At 43.6% G+C, this 24,499-nt stretch overlaps 1 protein-coding gene across 2 annotated transcripts in view; it reads left to right on the top strand.

Moving 5' to 3' along the window:
* The window catches only part of PPA2 (inorganic pyrophosphatase 2), an 87,719-nt gene that overhangs the window by 13,489 nt on the left and 49,731 nt on the right, over positions 1-24,499 (top strand). The window contains exons 2-6 of one of the 2 annotated variants that reach the window (XM_070433254.1): positions 820-884; positions 4,370-4,414; positions 13,030-13,083; positions 14,530-14,649; positions 24,048-24,134. In XM_070433254.1, coding sequence (XP_070289355.1) covers positions 820-884; positions 4,370-4,414; positions 13,030-13,083; positions 14,530-14,649; positions 24,048-24,134 — 371 coding nt within the window. The remainder of the gene's footprint in view (positions 1-819; positions 885-4,369; positions 4,415-13,029; positions 13,084-14,529; positions 14,650-24,047; positions 24,135-24,499) is intronic. The other variant, XM_070433256.1, reaches the window with a different exon arrangement.

Raw genomic sequence — 24,499 nt, 5'->3', positions numbered from 1 at the left:
ACAAAGTGCCTGTTGGTTTATTGTATTTTATTTAAATAATACATATTTTTAAAGGTATTTAAAATATACATTTTAGTATGTAATGAAGATAAGTTAGGTTATTAAATTTTTTTAAAAGAAATTTACCTTAATATTACCATTGTTATCACTTTGAGTGGGAAGGAATTATTCATTTCTTTTATTTGGGTAGGACCTTTAGACCTTTGTTCATATGAATTCTAGGCAGAAATTGGGAATTTTGTTGTTTGGTTTCTCTTAGGGCCGTGGTCGGCAAACTGTGGCTCGAGAGCCACATGCGGCTCTTTGGTCCCTTGAGTGTGGCTCTTCCACAAAATACCAAGTGCGGGCGCACTTACAGTGCGATTGAAACTTCGTGGCCCATGCGCAGAAGTCGGTTTTCAGCCTGGGCGAGTCTATTTTGAAAAAATACTGTTGATATTTGGCTCTGTTGACTAATGAGTTTGCCGACCACTGTCTTAGGGAATTGACATCAGTTTTAATCCAATTCACTTAATAAAGACTTTTCAAAATGACATTTTTCACATTTGGGATTTTAGTCTATTTTAGACTTTCTCTGCTTTGGATGTTTAAACCACAGGGATAAGTAATGATTTCAGCAACCTGAATATGGTTTATTTGGTGTATATTTCTTAATGATTAAAGTGGAGCAAGTTTTAAAAGTTGAATTAAATTTTAATTGGGAGTTACAGTTAATTTTGAAAATACTTTTAAAACCTTTTTAAAGTTTAAAGTGGATAAAAGTATACTTGCTCTAAAGAATGGGCTTGTTCATTGTTTAATTGTTTGTTTTCTTTCCAGAGAATGAAGCTGGTCACTATATTTCCCCCTTTCATGATATTCCTCTGAAGGTGGACTCTAAAGAGGTATTGTTTTAACTTGTTTTGGGGAAGAAAATACGTACTTCTAGTATCACCATAAAATGCTTTTTGAAAGCATCTAGAAAGAAAAGAATGTGGTCACAAGTCAGGAAGGATAGGAGTTACTACAACAGGATTGTAGCCTTCTTCCTGAATTAGAATTTGTATGAGAATAGGATTCTGTCTGGAAGACTTAGGGAGAAAGAAATGGTAGTGGGCGCTAAAGCGTAGAATCTGGTAGTAAATAAAGATTTAAGGTTAAGAATTTAAGAGGTTAACAACAGGCTTATTTTTAATAATAATAAAATAATTAACATTTGTGGATTTTTTTTTTCTATTTGCTGGCCACCATGTGAACATATGCCATTTTATTTAATCCTTATGAGTTACTTTTATCTCCAAGGACATGGAAGCTGAAGGCATTTCACTGACTTATCTAAGATCAAACAGCTGGTTAAGTTCTCCTGCATTATCTCAGTAGGCAAGGACTACTATTACTCTTATGTTGTTACTGATGACTGATCATAGCCTTGCCCATGATCAGAAATCTAGTCTGTTGTGGAGGTGGGGTTTTGAACTAGCAATTCTGATCATAAAGCTCATGGTCTTGAACCACTCTACGAAGTAGATGCTGGAAAGATAAAGTTGGAAGATGGTAATCTTTGACTAGCTCTTCTCCTGGAACCTAAAATTACTTGACAGATATATGAGCAAGGGAAGAATGTAAGTCAAGTAGGCGTGGGAGACCTGCTGCTGAAGGTGACGCTGAGAGCTGAGAATGGCTCAGAATCATGGAGCATTCGCCTAGCTGGCAAGATGGCATAACTGGTAGCGAATGTTAGTTATCCTCACTGAGTTGGAAATTCTTTCCTTAAAATGCCAGTAGTTAATTGGTTTATTTCATTACCAAATGTAGTGAGGGGCACGGTTCTTAAGTAAATAAGCAGGACTGCATTCCAGGTCCAGGTCATATGGGGCCGGTTGATGGGGTTGGGCTTTTTAGATCAGTGTAGGGCAGAGACCAGTGAAGTGGGAAGCTGCTTCCGATGCAAGAGTGGTTTGACCATCTTGGTGTTACCTTGGAGGCCGAATATTAGGCCTCATACTAAGGTTATGGAAGGCTGAAGTAGGATTTGTGCCGTCTTTTAGCCCTTCAGAGGACTGGACTGTCAATAATTATGGCAATAAGGAGAATAACAGTGAACATTTATTGGGTGCTCATTGTGCTTTGCAGAGCATTGTGCTCAGTGCTTGCCTTGCATTATCTCGGTAGGTGAGGGCTACTATTACCCTTATGTTGTTAAATGAGGATAAGTGCCTTGCCCATGGTCAGAAATCTAGTCTGTTGTGGAGGTGGGATTTGCACTTAGGTGCCCTAACCCATAACTTGTACTCTTAACTGCTCTTGTGCAATCCTTTCAGCTCATTACTTCTAAGAAGTGTTCAGCTACAGAACAAAGGGTCATATAATCGGAGAGAGAAAGAAACCGAAGAGAGAGCAGAAAGAACTTCATTTTACTGTGTGTGTCCCTATAAGTGTAAGGGTGTGTGTGTGTGTGTGTGTGTGTGTGTGTGTCCATCCATATGTTTTGTTCTGTTTGGGACAGTGAACTATCCAACCTAAATATCTTGTGTTTCCCATCACCTCTCCTTGCTTTTGGCCACAAGTGCATGTGTTCACTTATTCATTTGTTCATTAATTTAATCCAGCGATTTCCAACCGTTTTCATTTTATGGCACATACAGACTCATTAAAATTCTGTGGCACACCAAAAAATATATTTTGTCTATCTGAAAAAAAGGTGTAATTTTGATTGATTTACAATAATAATAATTTCCTACATTTTTTGCTCCAAAGTGACTTTTTAAAAAATCAGGTGCCTATACTTGTATAGAAGGGTTTCTGGTACCAAGAACTAACCAATCAAATGCAACCTTATTATGTGATATGACTAATAAGATACAGCTTTATTATATATCATATATATTATATGTATATATATATAGTAGATTCAACACAGGGCATTCACACTGGATGGCTATTGTTGTGTTGGCTGTTGTCATTTTTTTAAATTTGACAATCTAAGGGAAAAGAAGTCAGTGCCCTTGATTAGTCAAGTATTGCATGTTTTAAAAATTCTTGCAGCACACAGGTTTAAAATCGCTGTTTTAATCATTCAATAATCATTGCATAAGCCAGCCAGTATTCCAGGCACTAGGAATGCAGTGGTGAATAAGATAGATATAGCTCCTACTCAGTTAGAGAAGACAGACAACCAGAAAACAAACATGTCAGTCAGATAGTGTTAAGTGCTGTTAAACTAGGGCAGGGTAATGAAAGAAGGAGTGACTGGTAGGATGCTGCTTACTGTACCATGACAACATCTGTGTAGCTAATAAAAATAATAACAACATTGGGAAACATGTGGTAGGTAGGGTAGAGGTATGGAAGAAAGAGTGGACTAGAAATTAGCAGGCATAATATTCTGCCTAAGGAGGATGGGTTTTGGGGAATATGAAAATTAGGATAGGGCAGGGCACAATGTAACAAGATATGCTAGTGAGTTCTGGGCATGTGGAGATTGGTACCACAGTGGTTGTATAAGTAGGCTTTCCCCACTCTCAGCTGTAATGATTAGTTAGAACTGTTGCACCTTGTACTTTGGGATGTGGTATTTTAGGAATAGTAATAATGTTTCACAGCAAACTTGGACTAATCATTTTTCTGTTTGTTTTGTTTCCTTCATTCCTCATTTTGGTGTAAAAGTTACATATAATGTGTGTGAGCATTTCTGAATGGCAGTTTTTCTTCCCAACCCAGCATATACCCTGTTTTAATTTAAAAGTGCATGGTGGAGGCACAGTAATCGCACCTTGGTGGGATTTCCAGGCAGGAGGTGCAGTCAAGTTCTTTCATGGCTTGTTAGTCATGTTCCCTGGAGTTTCATTTCAATAATGAAATGACCGTTTTAAGTGCAATCACTGGAAACTGCCAGTCTTTCCTTAAAGACTGAATGGAGCCTTTGCTTATTTTATAAAATCTAGGAGAATATACATGAAAGAAAGTTAACTTTTCTGATGATTCATTTTATGAAACACTTTGATGCCCCATGCACTTGGGGGTGCAAATACTAAGCCTTTGGTGGGTTCTCTGTTTCATCAGGTTTCTGCACAGCATCTAGTGCAGGGGTCCTCAAACTATGGCCCGCAGGCCACATGCAAATACAAATATTGTATTTGTTCCCGTTTTGTTTTTTTACTTCAAAATAAGATATGTGCAGTGTGCATAGGAATTTGTTCATAGTTTTTTTTTAAACTATAGTCTGGCCCTCTAATGGTCTGAGGGACAGTGAACTGGCCCCCTGTTTAAAAAGTTTGAGGACCCCTGATCTAGTGGGACGTTTATGCAACAGGCATATTTTCATGGCTTTGCGGTGCAGCTGTATTTTCATGACATGTTACAATCATAAATACCATCTTTTCTTTTATAGGAAAATGGCATTCCTACAAAGAGAGCACGGAATGATGAATCTGAGGTATACCTAAAGGTGTCTCTTTTTGTGAATCACTGATATTGTCTGTTAACCGTTTGAGTCCCAGGGGGTATTGAAAAAACACTGTCGAAGAATCCCAAACAGCGCAACCACGCTTTCTCTAAATGAGTACGAAAAGACCCAAACAGCGTGATAGCGCTTGTTTTATTTTATGTCGAGAAATACCAAGCAGCGCGATCGCGATGCTTGGGACTCAAAAGGAGCTGTGTGATGTACTTGCGTCAGTAAATCTGAGCGCGACTTTGACAATCGGTAACACACCGTCAGCTGTCCACAATGTTCAAAATGTGCTGGGTTTTCTCGACATAAAATCTCAGCAGCGCAATTGCGCTGCTTGGGACTCAAACGGTTAAAGACCTTGATGACAGTTTGCATTTGTAAAGTGCTTCTGAATTTTCCCCTGCAAGACTTTCGTGTGCAATCTGATGTTTTTCTTCTTCTGGTATCACTTTAAGACACAAGTGATGCTATTACCATTTCACTTTTTTTCTTGTGGTAAAATATACATAACAAAATTTACCATTTTATTAATTGCACACTTTTTTACATGTATCTTAAAGTATTCAGTTATCATCTTTTATTGCAAGGGATAATATGTTTTGACAGCTATTTTAGAATCCAGGAACAAGTCTTTTGGAGATAAAGAAAAAGATAGTTTTACCAACTGATATGCGAAAATTTCTTGACTTAGGACCAGAACATTTGATTGATGTCTGTCATCCCATCTCTTGCTATTGATCAATGCCTTTTTTTTGTTGTTTAATATTTTATTGATTTTTTACAGAGAGGAAGGGAGAGGGATAGAGAGTTAGAAACATCAATCAGCTGCCTCCTGCACACCCCCTAACTGGGGATGTGCCCGCAACCAAGGTACATGCCCTTGACTGGAATGGAACCTGGGACCTTGAGTCCGCAGGCCGACCGACGCTCTATCCACTGAGCCAAACCAGTTAGGGCGATCAATGCCTTTTTATCTCGCTGATAACAGATGGCTTTTCTGCCACCTTCCTCTGCTTTCCTTTTCCTTCCTAACCTTATTTTCATCCATTCTCTTCTCTAAGTGAAACTTAGGACCCCAGCCTTTGCATCTGCTTCCAAACATAGCTATGAGGGCTGTTTAATTTGTACACCATTGCCTGTCATCAGTCTTGTACTTTCCTAACCTGAAAAATGGTAAATGGTCCTTAAGCCATCTACAATGGAACCATGTAGGGCACTTCTTCTTCTTTTTTTTTTTTTTATTAAATCTTTATTGTTCAGATTACATTTGTTCCTCTTTTTTTTTTCCCCCCATAACTCCCCTCCTCCCAGTTCCCGCTCCACCCTCCGCCCTCACTCCCCACCCACTGTCCTCATCCATAGGTGCACGATTTTTGTCCAGTCTCTTCCCGTATCTCCCATTCCCCTTTCCCCCCCAAGAATAGTCAGTCCATTCCCTTTCTATGTCCCTGATTCTATTATAATCACCAGTTCATTCTGTACATCAGATTATTTATTCACTTGATTCTTAGATTCACTTGTTGAAAGATGCATGTTTGTTGTTCACAATTTGTATCTTTACCTGTTTCTTCTTCCTCTTCTTAAAGGACACCGTTCAGCATTTCGTATAATACTGGTTTAGTGGTGATGAAGTCCTTTAGCTTTTCCTTATCTGTGAAGCTCCTTATCTGACCTTCAATTCTGAATGATAGCTTTGCTGGATAAAGTAGTCTTGGTTGTAGGTTCTTGGTATTCATCACTTTGAATATTTCTTGCCATTCCCTTCTGGCCTGCAAAGTTTCGGTTGAGAAATCAGCTAACAGTCGTATGGGTATTCCCTTGTAGGTAATTGAGTCTCTTTCTCTTGCTGCTTTTAAGATTCTCTCTTTGTCTTTTGCTCTTGGCATTTTAATGATGATGTGTCTTGGTGTGGTCCTCTTTGGATTCCTTTTGTTTGGGGTTTTCTGTGCTTCTTGGACCTGTAAGTGCATTTCTTTCACCAGGTGGGGGAAGTTTTCTGCCATTATTTCTTCAAATAGGTTTTCAATATCTTGCTGTCTCTCATCTTCTGGCACCCCTATAATTCGGATGTTGGTACGCTTGAAGCTGTCCCAGAGGCTCCTTACACTATCTTCGTATTTTCGGATTCTTTTTTCATTTTGCTTTTCCGGTTGGGTGTTTTTTGCTTCTTCGCATTTCAAATCTTTGACTTGATTCTTGCGCTCCTCTGGTCTGCTATTGGGTGTCTGTATAATATTCTTTATTTCAGTCCGTGTACGCTTAATTTCTAGTTGGTTCTTTATCACAGCATCGAGGGTCTCATTAGATTTCGTGAGGCTCTCATCAAGTTTATTGGCAGCTTCTAGCACATTATTGCAAGCCCTGAAAATTGCGTTTTTTAGCTCTATATCCTCCATTTCTGTCATGTTTTTTTGTCTCCGCATTTTTTATGCTTTCTTGGTGCACCCCCTTGTGGTCTTTGTGCGCAGTCTTGTTCTAGTTAAACCTTGATTGTTGTAGTTAATACTAGAGGGATTTGACCACCAGGCCGACTGGCTGTGAGAATCAGCTGTGTCTGCCGCAGGAAAACTTCTGTCCTCTGGAGAGGTGCTAATCTAGCCTTTGCCTGAGGTGATCCAGCAAATGGCTCTGCGCAGGGCTTGGGCGGGGCGGGTCGCACGGGATCAACAGGGCGGGCAGAGGGAGCAGTTATGGCTGCTCTCAGTCCCGTTCCCAGAGGCTCTGCTTCTCAGAACCCCAGCAACCGCTGCAAACCTCAGAGAGAAAGCTGCCCTCACGTTCCAACTGATGCCAGACAATCCTGCTGCTCCCATTTGAGTCTGAGTCCCTAGAGACTCACCCGGATCTGGAGCTCAGAGTCTGAGACTCCCTCCTGATTGGAAATGACAACCGGGCCCTCAGCCACCAGCCCGCTTTGCGCGCGCACCTCCGCACCTTTATATTTTCCACACTGCGCCTCCTTTGAGCCTCGGTATGCTGTTGTCTTTCCTTCTAGTTGAAGAGTCTCTCCTCAGCCAGCCTTCCTGTGGTTCTGGGTGATGTCCATTCCGTCTTTTAATTGTATTTTTGAAGTGGTTGTTTGCGGCAGCAATCTCCGGTGTTTACCTATGCCGCCATCTTGGTCTCTCCACTTCTGTAGGGCACTTCTTAAAATTTTAGATTCCTGGTCCCATTCCCATCAGAATCTCTGCTTGATGGGAACTGGTTAGTCTGCATGTTGAAACTAGTGTTCCAGGGTATCCTGTACACCCTGAAGTTTGAGAACCACTGCCCTACATGTTGGGTAAAAAGTCATTCAGGGCCTCAGACTTTATAGGTTCCTAGAGACTTTAGGTGTGTTAACCTGGAGACAGTTATTTCAGTGGAAAAAAATGAATTCTTTTGAGTTCATACAGCTGACTTAAAATTTCATATTTAGAACATGGTTTCTATCAGAGACTGCATGACTTGAACTTTTTATTTTTAAAAAATCTCTTCCATTTCCCTCATCCACCACCCCTGGCAACCACTTTTCTATGCTCTGTTTCTGTGAGCTTGACCCTTTTAAAGATTCCACACGTAAGTGATGCCATGCAGAATTTGCCTTTCTCTGGCTTATCCAGAAAGCTTAATGCCCTGAAGGTCCATCCATGTTATGGTAAATGGCAGGATTCCCTTCTCCTGGTTGAGTAGTATTCCATTGTGCATATGTACCATATCTTCTTTATCCATTCATCCATTGGTATACATTTAACATTGTTTCTGTATCTTGCCTATTGTGAATAATGCTGCAGTGAGCATGGGAATGCAGACAGCTCTTTAATATCCTGTTGTTTTTTCCCCCTTTGTATATATACCCAGAGGTGGAATTGCTGGATAATGTAGTTCTGTTTTTAATTTTTTGAGGTACCTCCATACTGTTTTCCGTAGCAGCTATACCAATTTACATTCCCATCAACAGTGCATAAGGGTTCTCTTTTCTCTACATCCTCACCAGTACTTGATATTTCTTGTCTTTTTTATAACGGCCATTCTAAAAGGAGCAAAGTGATATCTCATTGTGGTTTTGATTTGCATTTCTGTGATGACTAGAGATGTAGAGCACCTTTTCATGTACCTGTTGGCCATCTGTATGTCTACTTTAGAAAACTGTCTGTTGTTCAGTTCTTCTGGCCATTTTTAATCAGGATTTTTTGCTGATTCTTTTTTTTTTTTTTTTTTTTGCTATTGTATGAGTTTATGTATTTTGGTTATTAACCCCTTATCAGATTTATGACTTGCAAATATCTTTGCCCATTCCCTAGGGTTTTTATTTTTTATTTTATTTTGTTGATGGTTTCTTTTGCTATGCAGAAATTTTTGTTTGTTCTTTTAATCCTCACACTGAAGGTTATGTTTTTATAGCTTTTAGAAAAAGAGGAAATGGGTGAGAGAGAGAGAGAGAGAGAGAGAGAGAGAGAGATTGATAGATTGATTGAGATTGATCAGTTGCCCCCGAACCTGCAACCTAGGTATATTCTCCAACTGGGTATCGAACCCAAAACCTTTTTGGTGTAAGGGATGATGTTCCAACCAACTGACCACGCGGCCAGAGCAGCTATGCAGAAGTTTTCTAGTTTGATGTAGTCTCATTGTTTATTTTTGCTTTTGTTGCCTTTGTTTTTAGTGTGAAATCCAAAGACTATTTGATATTTTAAGTTAGTAAAAGGAAAAAGGATGATTTCTTCCCTTATGCATATAAAATTTACTGACTGCTTTTTCATGTTATTAGTTTTCTTTCTGATTTCTACAATAAACATAGGAGGGAAATGGAGAGATAGAAAAGAACTGAGGGGAAGGTAAATGTCCCTCGTTCATACTCAACTTTCTGATTTAAAATGTGCCCTCCTGTATCGTTGTGGTTGTCTGATAAATTTCAGCAGACCATTATGGCTTTATAATTAACACTATTGTTAGGATAACCAGAGTAACATGGGCTTTAAAAAATTATAGGTCATACACATTTTAGCTGGAGAGAAGAAAAGAGGACTGGTAATATGCTCTTAGTGATCAGGAACAAATGGTGAGGGGAGTGTGGTTTGCAGGCTGAAAATTCAAACCTCATCTATTGTTCTTTTAGCCTAATTCAAGTCTCTGTGAGTGGTTTTGGTAGATATCATTGTGTAAAACAATTGTCACCAGCTCAGTCTTCTCTGCCACCTCTGAGTACGCATCTGCATGTGTCTGTTCTCTTAGAGCCAGGCTTTCAGGGATGAATAAATTATGTGAACATCTGCCATTTATTTTTTACAGCTACTTCAGACATATTTAAACAGGTGCTGGGGTACCTCATGAAAGAGCATGTGAAATAAAACCTAACAGTGGGACTGTGTACCAGGTTGCTAGGATAGGTCTGAGACATGCTCCCAAGGAGCAGTTGTTGAGAATTCATTCTCGGCCTTGTTCTTTAGCTCACTAAGAGTACATGGCTTTGTCATCGGTAAACTTTAGCCTTATCTAGAAAAACATAAAAGCCATCAGTATTTTGTGGTTCATTTTATACCTATATTTAATTGTGTAAATGGCATTGTTTGAATTAATACCATTCATGTTTCACTAAGAAAGCCCCAGATATTGTTTATCAGCTCTTTAAACCAGAGGGTCTCAACTCTGCTGCATATTAAAATTGCTTGGACAGCTTTAAAAAATAGGCAGTGTCCTGGCTGTTCCCCCTGCCTCCTCTCAAAAAAAGAAAAAAAAAAGATAATTGAGAGGAGGGGCTCTTTTCTAATAGGTTAAAGTTCTCCAGATGATTTTCCTGTTTGGCATGATTGGGAATAGATCTGTTTAATCACTGCTTCTCAAATGATCTGTTGAATGACTAGATTTTGTTGTTGTTATTTCTGGTCTGTTATGAACTGACTAGAGGCCCAGTGCATGAAAATTTGTGCACTCGGGGAGGGGGTTCCTCAGCTTGGTCTGCACTTTCTCGCAGTCCAGGACCCCTCAGGGGATGTCCACCTGCTGCCGTAGAGGCGGAAGAGGCTCCTGCCACCGCCACTTCGCTCGTAGCTATCAGCCCGCTGCATTGAGCGTCTGTCCCCTGGTGGTCAGTGCCTGTAGGGTGAATTTGTATATTACCCTTTTATTATATAGGATACTTTAAAAAATGCCATCTGCCGAAACCGGTTTGGCTCAGTGGATAGAGCCTCGGCCTGCGGACTGAAAGGTCCCAGGTTCGATTTCGGCCAAGGGCATGTACCTGGGTTGCGGGCACATCCCCAGTGGGAGATGTGCAGGAGGCACCTGATCGATGTTTCTCTCACATCGATGTTTCTAACTCTCTATCTCTCTCCCTTCCTCTCTGTAAAAAATCAATAAAATATATTTAAAAAAATAAAAAAAATAAAAAATGCCATCAAAGTGAATTATTAGGAAAGTATAATTCAGGTTTCAAATTGATATTTTTAGGTTCAGTAGACATAAAAATTGCTATAATCAAATTGCTATAAATGATTCTAAATGAATTAATAACAATCAGCTTGGAGATTAGTCCTGGTCCATGACCACACTTGGGGTAGCACTGATTTAAACCATTGCTTTGCTGGGATAAGTTATTAGTTATTGATATCAAAATGGCATGAACCTTAAGACTTTCTCTTTGTAACTCTAAAACTGTGGACAATTATACCCAGTAACTATGTTCCTAGTTACTGTAGGAAATAGTTTTTACTCACCATTGACCCAGGGTCTCCTTTGTTTTAAGCACTCTGCGAAGTTCAAAAATGATAAGAAATAATGGTCCTTTTGTAAGTTTAGGAAACCAAAGATCATGAGACAGAAAAGTGTTTCTCTTTGTAAGCTTTATAACTACCTGCCGATGTCCTTAATTTTACACGATGATCATAATTTGAGTTTAAATAGCCTATCTAATAAAAGAGAAACATGGTAATTAGCCGTACCTCTGCTACCCTTCCCATTGGCTAATCAGGGCGATATGCAAATTAACTGCCAGCCAAGATGGCGGCCGGCAGCCAGGCAGCTTAAAGCGAACATGAGGCTTGCTTGCTTCAGTGACGGAGGAAGCCAAGCTTCCCCGCTTGCCTTGCCGGCCTCTGAGCTGCAACTCTAAGAAACATTGTAACAAATATAGAAGCTAAACCAAACCCCAGAAACCTGCTTTAGTCAGCCAGGCTTCAGCCAGCAGGACTGAAACATTGTTTCAAATACAGAAGGTAAACAAAGGCCAGAAACCTGCTTTCAGCAGCCGAGGCCTCAGAGCTAAAGCCAGCCCAGAATAAAAAAAAGAAAAAAAGGAGCGGTTGGGAGCTTCAGTCACCCGCCAGCCTGAAAACAGCCCTCAGCCCCTCAGCCAGACTGGCCAGGCACCCCAGTGGGGACCCCCACCGTGATCCAGGACACTCTTCAGGGCAAAACAGCCAGCCCCCACCTGTGCACCAGGCCTCTATCCTATATAGTAAAAGGGTAATATGCCTCCCGGCACTGGGATCAGCGTGACAGGGGGCAGTGCCCCAACCCCCTGATCGCCCTGCAGCTCTGTGTGTGACAGGGGACGGGGCCACAACCTCCCTATCTGCCCTGCTTTGTTCGTGACAGGGGAAGGCGCCCCAACCCCCTGATCAGCCCTGCTCTGTGCCTGATAGGGGGGAGCTCCCCAACCCCCTGATCGCCCTGCAGCTCTGTGTGTGACAGGGTGCGGCGCCCCAACCCCCCCACCCCCCGCCTCCGCCCCACGGGCCCTGCTCTGTGTGTGACGGGGTAGAGCCATAACCTCCCCATTGGCCCTGCCCTGAGTGTGACAGTGGCGGTGCCCCAACCCCCCAATCGGCCCTACCCTGAGCGTGACTAGGGGTGGCATCGCAACCTCCCGATCCGCCCTGCTCTTTGCATGATGGGGCAGCGCCCCAACTCCCCAATCGGCCCTGCTCTGAGCTCGACCAAGGGCTGCACCTAGGGATTGGGCCTGCCCTCTGCCACCCGGGAGCAGGCCTAAGCCAGCAGGTCATTATCTCCCGAGGGGTCCCAGACTGCGAGAGGGCACAGGCTGGGCTGGGGGACCCCCCTCCCCACCCCCACCCCCGAGTGCACAAATTTTTATGCACTGAGCCTCTAGTCGTTTTATAATTTTCAAAATATTTTACTTTATAATTTTCTGTGTATTTTCATTTAAATTATATGATTGATCTTCATACCAACCTTGTGTGGTGAGTAGGACAATGATTATCACACGTACTTTACAGATTGGAAAATGAGACATTCAGCTTACATGGTGGACCTCGTCTCTATTTAGTTTGAAAATAAAAAATAAAATAAGTTTCCTGACTTCATTCTGGATCTGTCACTATACTGCTAAGGTATCTTCAAAAATGTAGCAACTCCTAACATTGTGCAATAGTAGTCAAGTGACATGATGTCTTAAATTCTGCTGTGTTTTAGACAACTTCTCTAATTGTTTAGATGAAATTTAAGACGTAGGCAGACATATGATGCAGACTCTAAACATTTGTGTGTGGGGGTGTTGGAGGGTGGGGGGAAACTAAAACATTCTCCTACAGGAGATAAGTGAAAAAATAAAGGGTAGGTTAAAAACCTAAATTTTCTTTTTTTTTTAACTGCAGAATTTGTTTAATATGGTTGTTGAAGTACCTCGGTGGACAAATGCTAAAATGGAGGTATGGATATAGTCTATTACTATCAAATGGTTAGTTATTTAAGCCTTCTTCTACGACTTTGGATTTGATGGCAGGTATGATTTCAAGTATTTAAATTAAGGATTGTTATGCACATGTATAATTTTCAGAATTTTTATTTGGAGAATTGTCAGTAATTTTACTAGGTCCTGATAGTATTTTTTTTTTTTGCTAATATTTTGTTGTCAATCCTCACCTGAGGATATTTTTTCCATTGGTTTTTAGAGAATGGAAGGGAAGGAGGGAGGGAGAGAGAGCAAAACATTAATGTGAGAGAGACACATTGATGGGTTGCCTCATGCACAAACCCTGACCAGGGCTGGGTATCAAACCTGGAACCGAGGTATGTGCCCTTGACTGAGGTGCAAGGGCTGACACTCTAATCACTGAACCATGCTGGTCAGGGCTTAGCTAATCCTATATAATATAAGGCTAATATGCAAGCCAACCAAGTGGTGGAACATCCAGTTACTATGACGTGCACTGACCACCAGGGGGAAGACACTCAACGCAAGAGCTGCCCCCTGATGGTCAGTGTGCTCCCACAGGGGGAGTGCCACTCAGCTAGAAGCCAGGCTTATGGCTAGCAAGAGCAGCAGTAGTGGTGGGAGCCTCTCTGGCCTTCGCGGCAGTGCTAAGGATGTCTGACTGCCAGCTTAGGCCTGCTCCCTGTGGGGTGCGGACCTAAGCTGTCAGTCAGACATCCCCTGAGGGCTCCTGGACTGTGAGAGGGTGCAGGCCGGGCTGAGGGACCCCGCCCCTCCCACCACCCTGAGTGCATGAATTTTCGTGCACCAGGCCTCTAGTATTTTAATAGAAAAAACTTGGTCTTGTTTCAGATATACTGTTTCATCATTCTGGCTACTCTCTACTTGAGGATATAGGATCAAGACTCTGTGAGAGTCTACCTAATTTAAGCAGTGTTTATTTATTCAAACATGGCTTCAATTATCATTGTTTACTTTATAAGATAGGTTTTTGTGAGTGTGTGTGTGTGTGTGTGTGTGTGTTGCATGGCAATTTGGATATGTCTGATAGAAAGGTAACTTGGAAATGAAATCACTTCGTGAAAACCTGTGAGTTAACTTTATTATAAGATTGATGGTAACGAGCTTGAGATCAGTAACAAAAAGCAAGTTGATTAATTTTTATCCTCTTACTATTTCAATCATTTGTGTTAGATATAATGAGTGCCTAAATAATAGAGTGCCTAAGTATATAATCTGATATTTCCTTTCCAGATGGTTTTTCTTACACAGTACTCTAAATTAGAAATAAGAGCTAGCTTAATTTATTTTAAAGTATCTTTGATCAGTAAATTGGAATATGAGTATTTAGTCTTATTATAGCAGATCTTAAAAATACTATTTAAAGATAGGACTAATCATTTCTCATCCTCCTACCCCCTTTTGTTCATGATCTACTTAGATTGCCACAGAGGAGGCATTGAATCCCATTAAACAAGACGTAAAGGATGGCAAGCTACGTTATGTGGCGAATATTTTTCCTCATAAGGGTTATATATGGAATTATGGTGCCCTCCCTCAGGTAACATTTTTGTTATAATGGTAAAACTTTTCTGTCTTCTGAAAAAATTACCTTGTAAATCCTGTGAACTACTTGAATTTAAATTGATTCTGAGGACATGTCATTTTGAGAGATTTGTAAATTTAAAATTTTTTAATGTTGAGTTTTATTGTATCAATAAATTTTTTGCAACTTTAGTCTGTACTGTAGCTCTTGGAGTTAGGCTTATAGAACACTCACATTTGGCATTTTGAACACTTTTTTTCTGGGCTTTGCTATTAAGATTCAGTGAAAAATGATTTTTCTGCTTTATCTGTCGTCATTTTTTTGAATATGACAATGCTTTTATATATTCACATGGTAGCATGAATTTTATTTTTTAAACTTTAACAGATGAATTTTTAAGGAATTAACTTTTTTCAGAACTCATGGTGAATTGAGTTAGATGACTTAATTATTCATTATTATGAATTTCTAACTGTTCAGTGGAAAGCAGTGAAAGCAAGGGCTAAATAATGGTAAAATAGCATTCCTGTTAGAGAATGACACTTTGTTTTTCATTCTTTCTTATTCTTTTTGTTTTCTTCTTCTGTTTCTCACTTCTAGGAAGTGGTGACTTTTCTAGATGATTTGGTGAATAAAATTCAGAATATGCAAAATCAAAAGGCTGAGTTATGGTGACATAGAGAGGCGTCTGCCTTTATGTTTATAAAAGCCATTAGACCATTCATCTATCTGGATGTTCATTTTGTATTTTCATTTTTTTAATTAATTTTAACATTTTGCATGAAGTTCCAGAATGCTTTTGGGGAAAGGGGTCTTACTTTATCCAACTCAGAAACACAGCTGCCTGTATAGAATAAACATTCACAGGAAAAGAAAAAAGAAAATAGTTTTCTAAGGAGTCAGGCTGCCTTTGATGCAGTTAGACCACCCACGTGGAAAGGTTCTTTGTTAAATAGGCACTTTTAAAACGACCTGCTCAGAATGAGAATGTCTGTTGAAACCATGAAGATAGCTTTTGTGCACACCAGGTGCCTAAATAGACATTTTGTTTGACCTGGTGAAAATATAAAAATAAATAAATAAATAAATAAAATAATTGTTACGTTTAGGGGATACTTTCTGCATAATAAGTTACCAAAGAATATGGGTTTTGGGGTCAGATTGCCATTTATTAGTAATGTAGCCTTAGGCAAGTATTGTCTTTCTTTGCTCACTTTCTTCATCTATAAATTAGAGATGATAAAGTACTGCAAGTGGTTGTGTTGGGGTTTAATGAGTTATTGCAGATTCATCTTAGAATAGTGCCTAATGGGTAGTAATCACACTATTATTACTACTGTTATCTTTATTATTATATGGTCTTTTTTCTAAAGGGATTTATAGTCTCATGGGGGTGATTGACAGCTAAACCAGTGGTTACAGTGGAGCATAGTAGGTGCTACGAATTATTTCTAAGCTTTTGTAGTTTACCTAAGGCCTGATGAATTTTTGTACTTCTTTGCATGTGTTTGAAGTCTCGAGATGCTCTTATTTGCTTTATATTAGTCTGTTAGGTACAGTGGTTCCTATTTATGTACAACAGAATTGGGCTGCAGCAGTCTCTGAATGCCCCTGTCTTCACCGTTGCCTACCAACATTTCATGCTCCACTAGCATCCAAATATAGCATTTTTAAAACATAAATTTGCTAATGTTTTATTTATATGAGAACCTTTTAATGGTTTCCTATTGTTCAAAGGATATACAAGAACATTCTTAACATGGCCCCCCAACCCTGCATAATTTGGCCTCTGCGTCTCCAGCCTCATTTTGCAACACTTGTCTTTCCTCACTTCCAGTCCTTTGCCATCTTCTTCATTGTTCCTCATTTCTCTTGCCATTTCCACAGCAGGCCTTCAGAGAGCTTCTCCTTCATTCAGGACATAGTTTTTTAGTGCCTGATGTTTGCCAGGCCATGTTCTAAGTATTGGAGGTAAAGTAGTGATAAAAGTGACACAAATTCTCTGAGGCTTTTATCCTGGGCAGAGACAGACAAAAAACTAATAATAAAATATATAATACATCAGATGGTGGTGTGTTGGAGAAAAATAAAGTAGGAAATGGGGCTAGGGTGTGTTGGGATTGTTGCAGTTTAGGCAAGGAGAAGGCTCAGTGAGGAGGTGTTATTTGAGTGAGGACCTAAGGGAGGCGAGGGAACAGGTAGTAAGGCTGCCTAGAGCCGTGGTCGGCAAACTGCGGCTTGCAAGCCACATGTGGCTCTTTGGCCCCTTCAGTGTGGCTCTTCCACAAAATACCACGTGTGGGCGTACACGTGCGCATACAGTGTGATTGAAACTTCATGGCCCATGTGCAGAAGTCGGTATTTTGTGGAAGAGCCGGTATTTTGTGAAAGAGCCACACTGAAGGGGCCAAAGAGCCGCATGTGGCTCGTGAGCCGTGGTTTGCCAAGCTGCAGTTTGCCGACCACTGGACTCTAGAGAATTCAGCAAGAAACGCAAGTATAAAGGCCCTGGGGGAAGTAGGCCTAATTTGTTTGAGAAACAGAAAGGAGGCCACAGTGGGATGGAAGTGCGCAAAAGGAAATAGACCTGTATTCTCTCTGCCCTTTTTTAAAATTACTGGTGCTTTTATTTTATATTCAGGTAGGATTGGTTAATAACATTATAAAAGTTTAGGTGTACAACTTTAAAATTTGATATTTGTATGTACTGTAGTGTGGTCACTGCCAAAAGTCTAGTTTCTATCTGTGGCTATACATTTGACCCCCTATAACCATTTCACCCTCCCTCCACCCCTCTTCCCATCTGGTAACTACAAGGAGATACCACCTCACACCTGTTAGAATGGCTATTATCAAAAAAGGACTGATAACAAGTGCTGGAGAGGGAGGGTGTGGAGAAAAGGGAACTCTTGTACACTGTTTGTGGAGCCACTATGGAAATAACTATGGAGGTTCCTCAGAAAAATTGAGACTAGAACTACTCTATGATCCAGTCAGTCTTCTTCTGGGTAATTATCCCAAGAATATGAAAATACTAATTTGAAGAGATACATGTACTCCTATGTTTGTTGCAGCATTATTTATGGTAGCCAAGATATGGAAGCAACCTAAGTGTTCATTGAGGTATGAATGTATTAAAAAGTGGTATGTCATACTTAGTCATAAAAAAATGAAATGTGGCAATTTGCAACAATATCTTGAAGGTAGTATGCTAAGTGAAATACCTCAGACAGAAAAGGCTAAAAACTATGATTTCACTCATGTGAATTACAATACAAGAAATCCTATCAAATAGACAAAGATGGTAATTGACCATACCTTCGCTATGCCTCCCATTGGCTAATCAGCACGTTATGCAAATTAACCGCCAACAAAGATGGCGCTCAATTTGCATACTACAGGCAGGACAGGACAGCGTGCGCCACCAGTGCGCCACTATCCAGGGCAGGCCAGCCCTGGAAGACCCAGAAGCCGGGCAATGTGAGCTCAGCATCCTGCTTGGCTGTGTTGAGGGAGGGAAGAGGAGGGGTCTCTGGCCGGAGTCCACAGCAAGGGACCCTGGGCTTGCAGTGACGTGAGCCTAGTGTTCGGGCCGAAGGAGGGGAGGGGAAGGGCCTCGGGCCAGAGTCCGAGCCCTGGCCGGGTGGAGGGAGGGAAGGAGAGGGGCCTTGGGCTGGAGCTGCGGCAAGGAATGCTGGGCTTATAGCGACGCGAGCCCAGTGTTTGCACTCTGGCCGGGTGGAGGAAAGGGAGGGCAGGGGCTTTGGGCCAGAGTCCACGGCGAGGAACGCTGTGCTCACTGTGATGCAAGGCAGCGTCCACACCAAAGGAAGGGAGGGGAGGGGCCTTGGGCCGGAGTCCCTGGTGAGGGATGCGGGCATCATTGCAGGCCCGGCTATGGGCTCCCCGCCCCCCGCCCCCCGCCCCCATGCACGAATTTCATGCATCGGGCCTCTAGTAAACAAATAAATGAACAAACAAACCTAAAACAAACTGCCATTTTTAACCAGAGATTTTTGCTATCTTTTTAAACTCAAACTGATCTTGGAGTGTGTGTGTATATATGTGTGTATGAATGTGTGTGTTAGTCTTCAGCAAAAGAATATACTACAGATTGCATAGAAGTTATTTACCAAAAACAAGCCCCCCGAAATAAATTAATGTTTATAAAAAGTAGAAATTAGGTCAGTTGTTTTATGGGAAAGGATAAATAGCTTCCTTGTACATATCAAGACAGAATGAGCCTGTTAATATGGAAGCCAGCCCCTGGTCCCATTTACATTTTTTTAAAATATGTTTTTATTGATATTAGAGAGAGAGAGAGAGAGAGAGAGAGAGAGAGAGAGAAACATCAATGTGAGAGAAACATCGATTGGTTGCCTCCTTTACATACCCTAACTGGGGCTTGAACCTGCAACCTGGGCATGTGCCCTGATTGGGAATCAAACCGGTAACCTTTCAGTGCATGGAATGATGTTGAGTCAACTAAGCCACACTGGCCAGGACTCCATTTGCATTTTTGGTCTCATCTCCAACTTCCCCTCATCCTTCTCCTGCTCCATCACTGCCACAGTGACCATCTCACAATCCTCTGGTACATCAGGCATGCTCCTGCCTCAGGCCTGCACATTCACTCTTTCCCAGATGTGCACATGGCCTGCCCCTTACATGATTGCTCAGGAGTCATTTTCTTCCTGATGTCTGCCCTGCACATCCTTTACAGCTTTAACTCTGCCTCCTGTACTCTCATTCCATCTTCCATACTTCATTTCTTTCCCTTTTCCATAACACCTACCAACATCTACTATGCTATGTAATTTAGTTATTTGTGTTTATTGTTAATTCTTCCAGCTAGAATGCAGACTTCATGAAGGATTCTATCTGTTTTGTTCATTGATGTCTCCCAACTGCCCAGCTTAGTGCTTGGAGCATAGTAGGCAATCTACACTAATAAAAGAGAAACATGGTAATTAGCGTACGACCGCTACCCTTTTCATTGGCTAATCAGTGAGGATATGCAAATTAACTGTCAGCCAAGATGGCGGCTGGCAGCCAGGCACTGAAGCGAGCAGGGAAGCTTGCTTGCTTCAGTGACTGCGGAATCCAACGTTCCCCGCCTGCTGCTGCGGCCTCTCAGTTGCAACTCTAAGCCAACTATGTACTATGTTGCAAATAAGAAGGTAAACAAAACACCAGAAACCAGCTGGACTGAAACCCAGCTGACCGAAACTTTGTATCGATGTTTTCAGCAGCGAGGCCTCAGAGCTAAAGCTGGCCCAGAATAAAAAAAAAAAAAAGAAAACAAGGAGCCGTTGGGAGCTCCAGTCACTCGCCACGCGGAAAACAGCCCTCAGCCCCTCACCCAGATTGGCCAGGCACCCCAGTGGGAACCCCTACCCTGATCCAGGACACCCTTCAGGGCAAACCAGCCAGCCCCTACCCATGCACCAGGCCGCTATCCTATATAGTAAAAGGGTAATATGCCTCCCGGCACCGGGATCAGCATGACAGGGGGCAGCGCCCAAACCCCCTGATCACCCTGTGGCTCTGTGTGTGACAGGGGGCGGGGCCACAACCTCCCTATCCGCCCTGCTTTGTTCGTGACAGGGGAAGGCACCCCAACTCCCTGATCAGCCCTGCTCTGTGCCTGATAGGGGGGAGCTCCCAACCCCCTGATGCCCTGTGGCTCTGTGTTTGACAGGGGGGAGCTCCCCAACCCCCTGATCGGCCCTGCTCTGTGTGTGACAGGGTAGAGCCATAACCTCTCCATCGGCCCTGCCCCGAGTGTGACAGTGGTGGCGCCCCAACCCCCTGATTGGCCCTGCTTTGTGGGTGATAGAGGGTGGCGCCCCAACCCCCCTCCACGGGCCTTGCTGTGTGTGTGACAGGGTAGAGCCATAACCTCCCCATTGGCCCTGCCCTGAGTGTGACAGGGTGCAGTGCCCCAACCCCCTGATCCGCCCTGCTCTGTGTGTGACAGGGGGTGGTGCCCCAACTCCCCTATCTGCCCTACTCTGTGAGTGACAGGGGGGAGCTCCTCAGCCCCCTGATTGGCCCTGCTCTGTGTGTGACAAGGTACGGAGCCCCAACCCCCCTGATGGGCCCTGCTCTGTGAGTGACAGGGGGCAGTGCCCCAACCCCCTGATCGGCCCTACTCGGTGCATGACGGGGTGGCAACCTCCCCATCGACCCTGCCTTGAGTGTGACGGGGGCGGTGCCCCAACCCCCCAATCGGCCCTACCCTGAGCGTGACTGAGGGTGGCATCGCAACCTCCCAATCCTCCCTGCTCTGTGCATGACAGGGGGCGGCACCCCAACTCCCCAATTGGCCCTGCTCTGAGCCTGACCAGGGGCTGCACTTAGGGATTGGGCATGCCCTGTGCCACCCGGGAGCAGGCCTAAGCCAGCAGGTCCTTATCTCCCGAGGAGTCCCAGACTGGGAGAGGGCACAGGCCGGTCTGGGGGACCCCCCTCCCCCAGCCCCCCGAGTGCACAAATTTTTGTGCACCGGGCCTCTAGTCAATAAATATTTGTGGAATGAATAAATTAATGCATTGTGTCAGTTGCATTTGTTTCATACATGTGTGTGGGTTTTTGCTATTCTCTTAGGATTTATCTTGTAACAGCATGATTTTGTTCAAGCAGTTACCAAGCCAACCGTGCTTGCAAGAACGTTTAAGCAGCAGAACACTGTGTAAGTAGCAGTCTCTCCACTTAGCTTGTGATTCATCAGAGTGCCATCATTATTTCAGACCGTCAGCTGTCTAGCTGTTTCACCTAGTACCTTCTTCCACACTAGCAATAATGCCTTCCTCAGACCTGAGTTTGGCCTGAACAAAAGTCATTTTTGTCTTCCCCCGATCTTTCTGAATGAATACTTAGAGGACCCATCTGGATGATGTTCAAGGACTAGAATCACTAAATTCAAGATTTCTTCCATCTTAATATATGATTGTTGTGTTTATTATTTTGACCTTTATTATAAACTAGAGGCCCGGTGCACAAAAATTTGTGCACTCGGGGGGAAAGGGGGTTCCTCAGCCCATCCTGTGCCCTCTCCCAGTCTGGGACCCCTCGGGAGACAATGACCTGCTGGCTTAGGCCTGCTCCCGGGTGGCAGAGGACAGGCCCAATCCCTGGATGCAGCCCCTGGTCGGGCTCAGAGCAGGGCCCATTGGGGAGTTGGGGCGTTGCCCCCTGTCACGCACAGAGCAGGGCCCATCAGGAGGGTTGGGGCTCCATACCCTGTCACACACAGAGCAGGGACCATCAGGGGGTTGAGGAGCTCCCTTCTGTCACTCACAGAGTAGGGCCGATAGGGGAGTTGGGGCACCGCCCCCTGTCACACACACAGCAGGGCGGATCAGGTGGTTGGGACGCCACCCTCTATCACCCACAGAGCAGGGCCGATCAGGGGGTTGGGGCGCCGCCACTGTCACACTCAGGGCAGGGCCGATAGGGAGGTTATGGTTCTACCCTGTCACACAGAGCAGGGCCCGTGGGGCGGGGGGGGGAGTTGGGGCGCCGCACCCTGTCACACACAGAGCAGGGCCGATCAGGGGGTTGGGGCGCAGCCACTGTCACACTCAGGGCAGGGCCGATGGGGAGGTTATGGCTCTACCCTGTCACACACAGAGCAGGGCCCGTGGGGGGAGTGGGTGTTGGGGCGCCACACCCTGTCACACACAGAGCAGGGCTGATCAGGGGGTTTGGGCGCCGCACTCTGTCACGCACAGAGCAGGGCTGATCAGGGGGTTGGGACGCCGCACCCTGTCACACACAGAACAGGGCTGATCAGGGGGTTGGGACGCCGCACCCTGTCACACACAGAGCCACAGGGCGATCAGGGGGTTTGGGCGCTGCCCCCTGTCATGCTGATCCGGTGCCAGGAGGCCTCACTGCTCCGCTGATCCCGGTGCTGGGAGGCATATTACCCTTTTACTATATAGGATAGAGGCCTGGCAGCCGGCTGGTTTGCCCTGAAGGGTGTCCTGGATCAGGGTGGGGTCCCCACTGGGGTGCCTGGCCAGCCTGGATGAGGGGATGATGGCTGTTTGCAGCTGGTCACATACCCTTCAGGGTGGGGGTCCCCACTGGGGTGCCTGGCCAGTCTGGGTGAGGGGCTGAGGGCTTCTTTCAGGCTGGCGGTTGTTGATTAAAGCTCCCAACGGCTCCTTTTTTTAATTTTATTCTGGGCCAGCTTTAGCTCTGGCTCTAGCTCTGAGAGCAGGTATCTGGTTTGTTTCGGTTCTATAATCGAAACAATGTATAACTTCAGCTCTGAGATCCTGGCCTATATTTGTTAGAATGTTTCAAACTGCCAGCTCAGAGGCCTGCAAGGCAGGCGGGGAACGTTGGAGTCTACAGTCCCTGGAGCAAGCAAGCCTCATGTTCTCTTCCAGCTGCCTGGCTGCCTGCCGCCATCTTGGCTGACAGTTAATTTGCATAAGGATATGCTGATTAGCCAATGGGAAGGGTAGCGGTCGTACGCCAATTACCATGTTTCTCTTTTATTAGTGTAGATTTGGTTCCTTGACCCCAGGTGTCATGTAGTACCACTTAGTAGCTTTGTAACCTGGAACCAGCGACCACATTGCTCTAGGTCTATTTGTTCACCTCTGTCATTCTACCACCTACCCCACAAGGTGATTGAGAATTTTGAATAAGTTGGTCAAAGCCAAGTGCTTATCCCCATAGTGAGTTCTCAGTCATGTTGTCTCGATGATGACGCTGTTGCCTGCTGATGTTAGCTGCTAATAGTGACACTGCTGGTAGAGGCTCTGGCTCCCAGTTGAAGCTGTAAAGAACAGGTAACTGAGGAGGTCCTGCTTCCTTTGACTTGGTGACAAGAATCCTGCTTAATCAGGAAGGAGTTTTCAAGAAGCACCTACATGTACAGCTCTGTACAGGGCAGTGATGTTTTAAAGAGACCTAAGGACCAGAGCACAGTGTTTGTATTGGCTAATCTTCATAGATGGTTTTCAAACACAGAAAGGCAGGCCCAGTGCTGGTTCCTTGTCAGAGGAGCAGTGAGCGACGGAAGCAGCGGTTCGGGCAGTCAGTGGGAACAGGGCGTAGACAGTGGGAACATCCGCGCTGAAACTCTAAATGCGAACATGGATTGAGACACTGACAGAACTTGGAAGATTATGTTTGGAAATACCACCCACTTTCAGATGTGATTATACAAACAAATGAAAGACCGAGGGGAAGAAATACTATAAATAGGCTTTAAGTATTATTGTGCTTGAGGATGTACTGGCATGTTGGCATCGAGCCTGTGTAATTTCTGAGAATTTTCCTTTGGACTGTGGTTGTCTATAGGACATCATGACTGTGTGGAAAGGTTAAAGTACATTATAGTGAGTATTAACCTATTTTTCTGCTTCTCTCCCCCTCTCCCCTTCTTTTAGACTTGGGAAGATCCCCACAGAAACGATAGGAGCACAGACTGCTGTGGAGATAATGATCCTATTGATGTCTGTGAAATAGGCTCAAAGGTTGGTTGTATAGACTGTTATTCTAATGGGGTCTGGTTTATTCATGCCATAAAATTTCAGTTCTCTTTGGAAGCCACCAGTTCTTCAAAGTTCTAGCCCATCGATCGCTCTGGTATCAGTACCTTTTTGTATATTTACTTCCTTCTCTTAAACTGGGGATTGGTACACTATAGCCCAGTAGGGGGTCAAATCTCGCTCACCACCTGTTTTTATAAAGTACACAACTACACCCCCTCATTTACGCACTGTCTGAGGAATGGTAGCAGAGACCACATAATGTGCAAAGTCTAAAGTATTTACTGCCTGAGCTTTTACAGAAACATTTTGCTAAGTCCTGTCCTCGGCTTCCTTGCCCATTATCCAGA

This window comes from Myotis yumanensis, unplaced genomic scaffold (genome assembly GCF_028538775.1).
Source record: "Myotis yumanensis isolate MYYU_CA2020_CCGP unplaced genomic scaffold, mMyoYum1.0.hap1 SCAF_1, whole genome shotgun sequence".
Taxonomy (NCBI): domain Eukaryota; kingdom Metazoa; phylum Chordata; class Mammalia; order Chiroptera; family Vespertilionidae; genus Myotis; species Myotis yumanensis.
The sequence above is the reverse complement of the archived record's forward strand: the minus strand, read 5'-3'. Positions and strand labels throughout refer to the sequence as shown.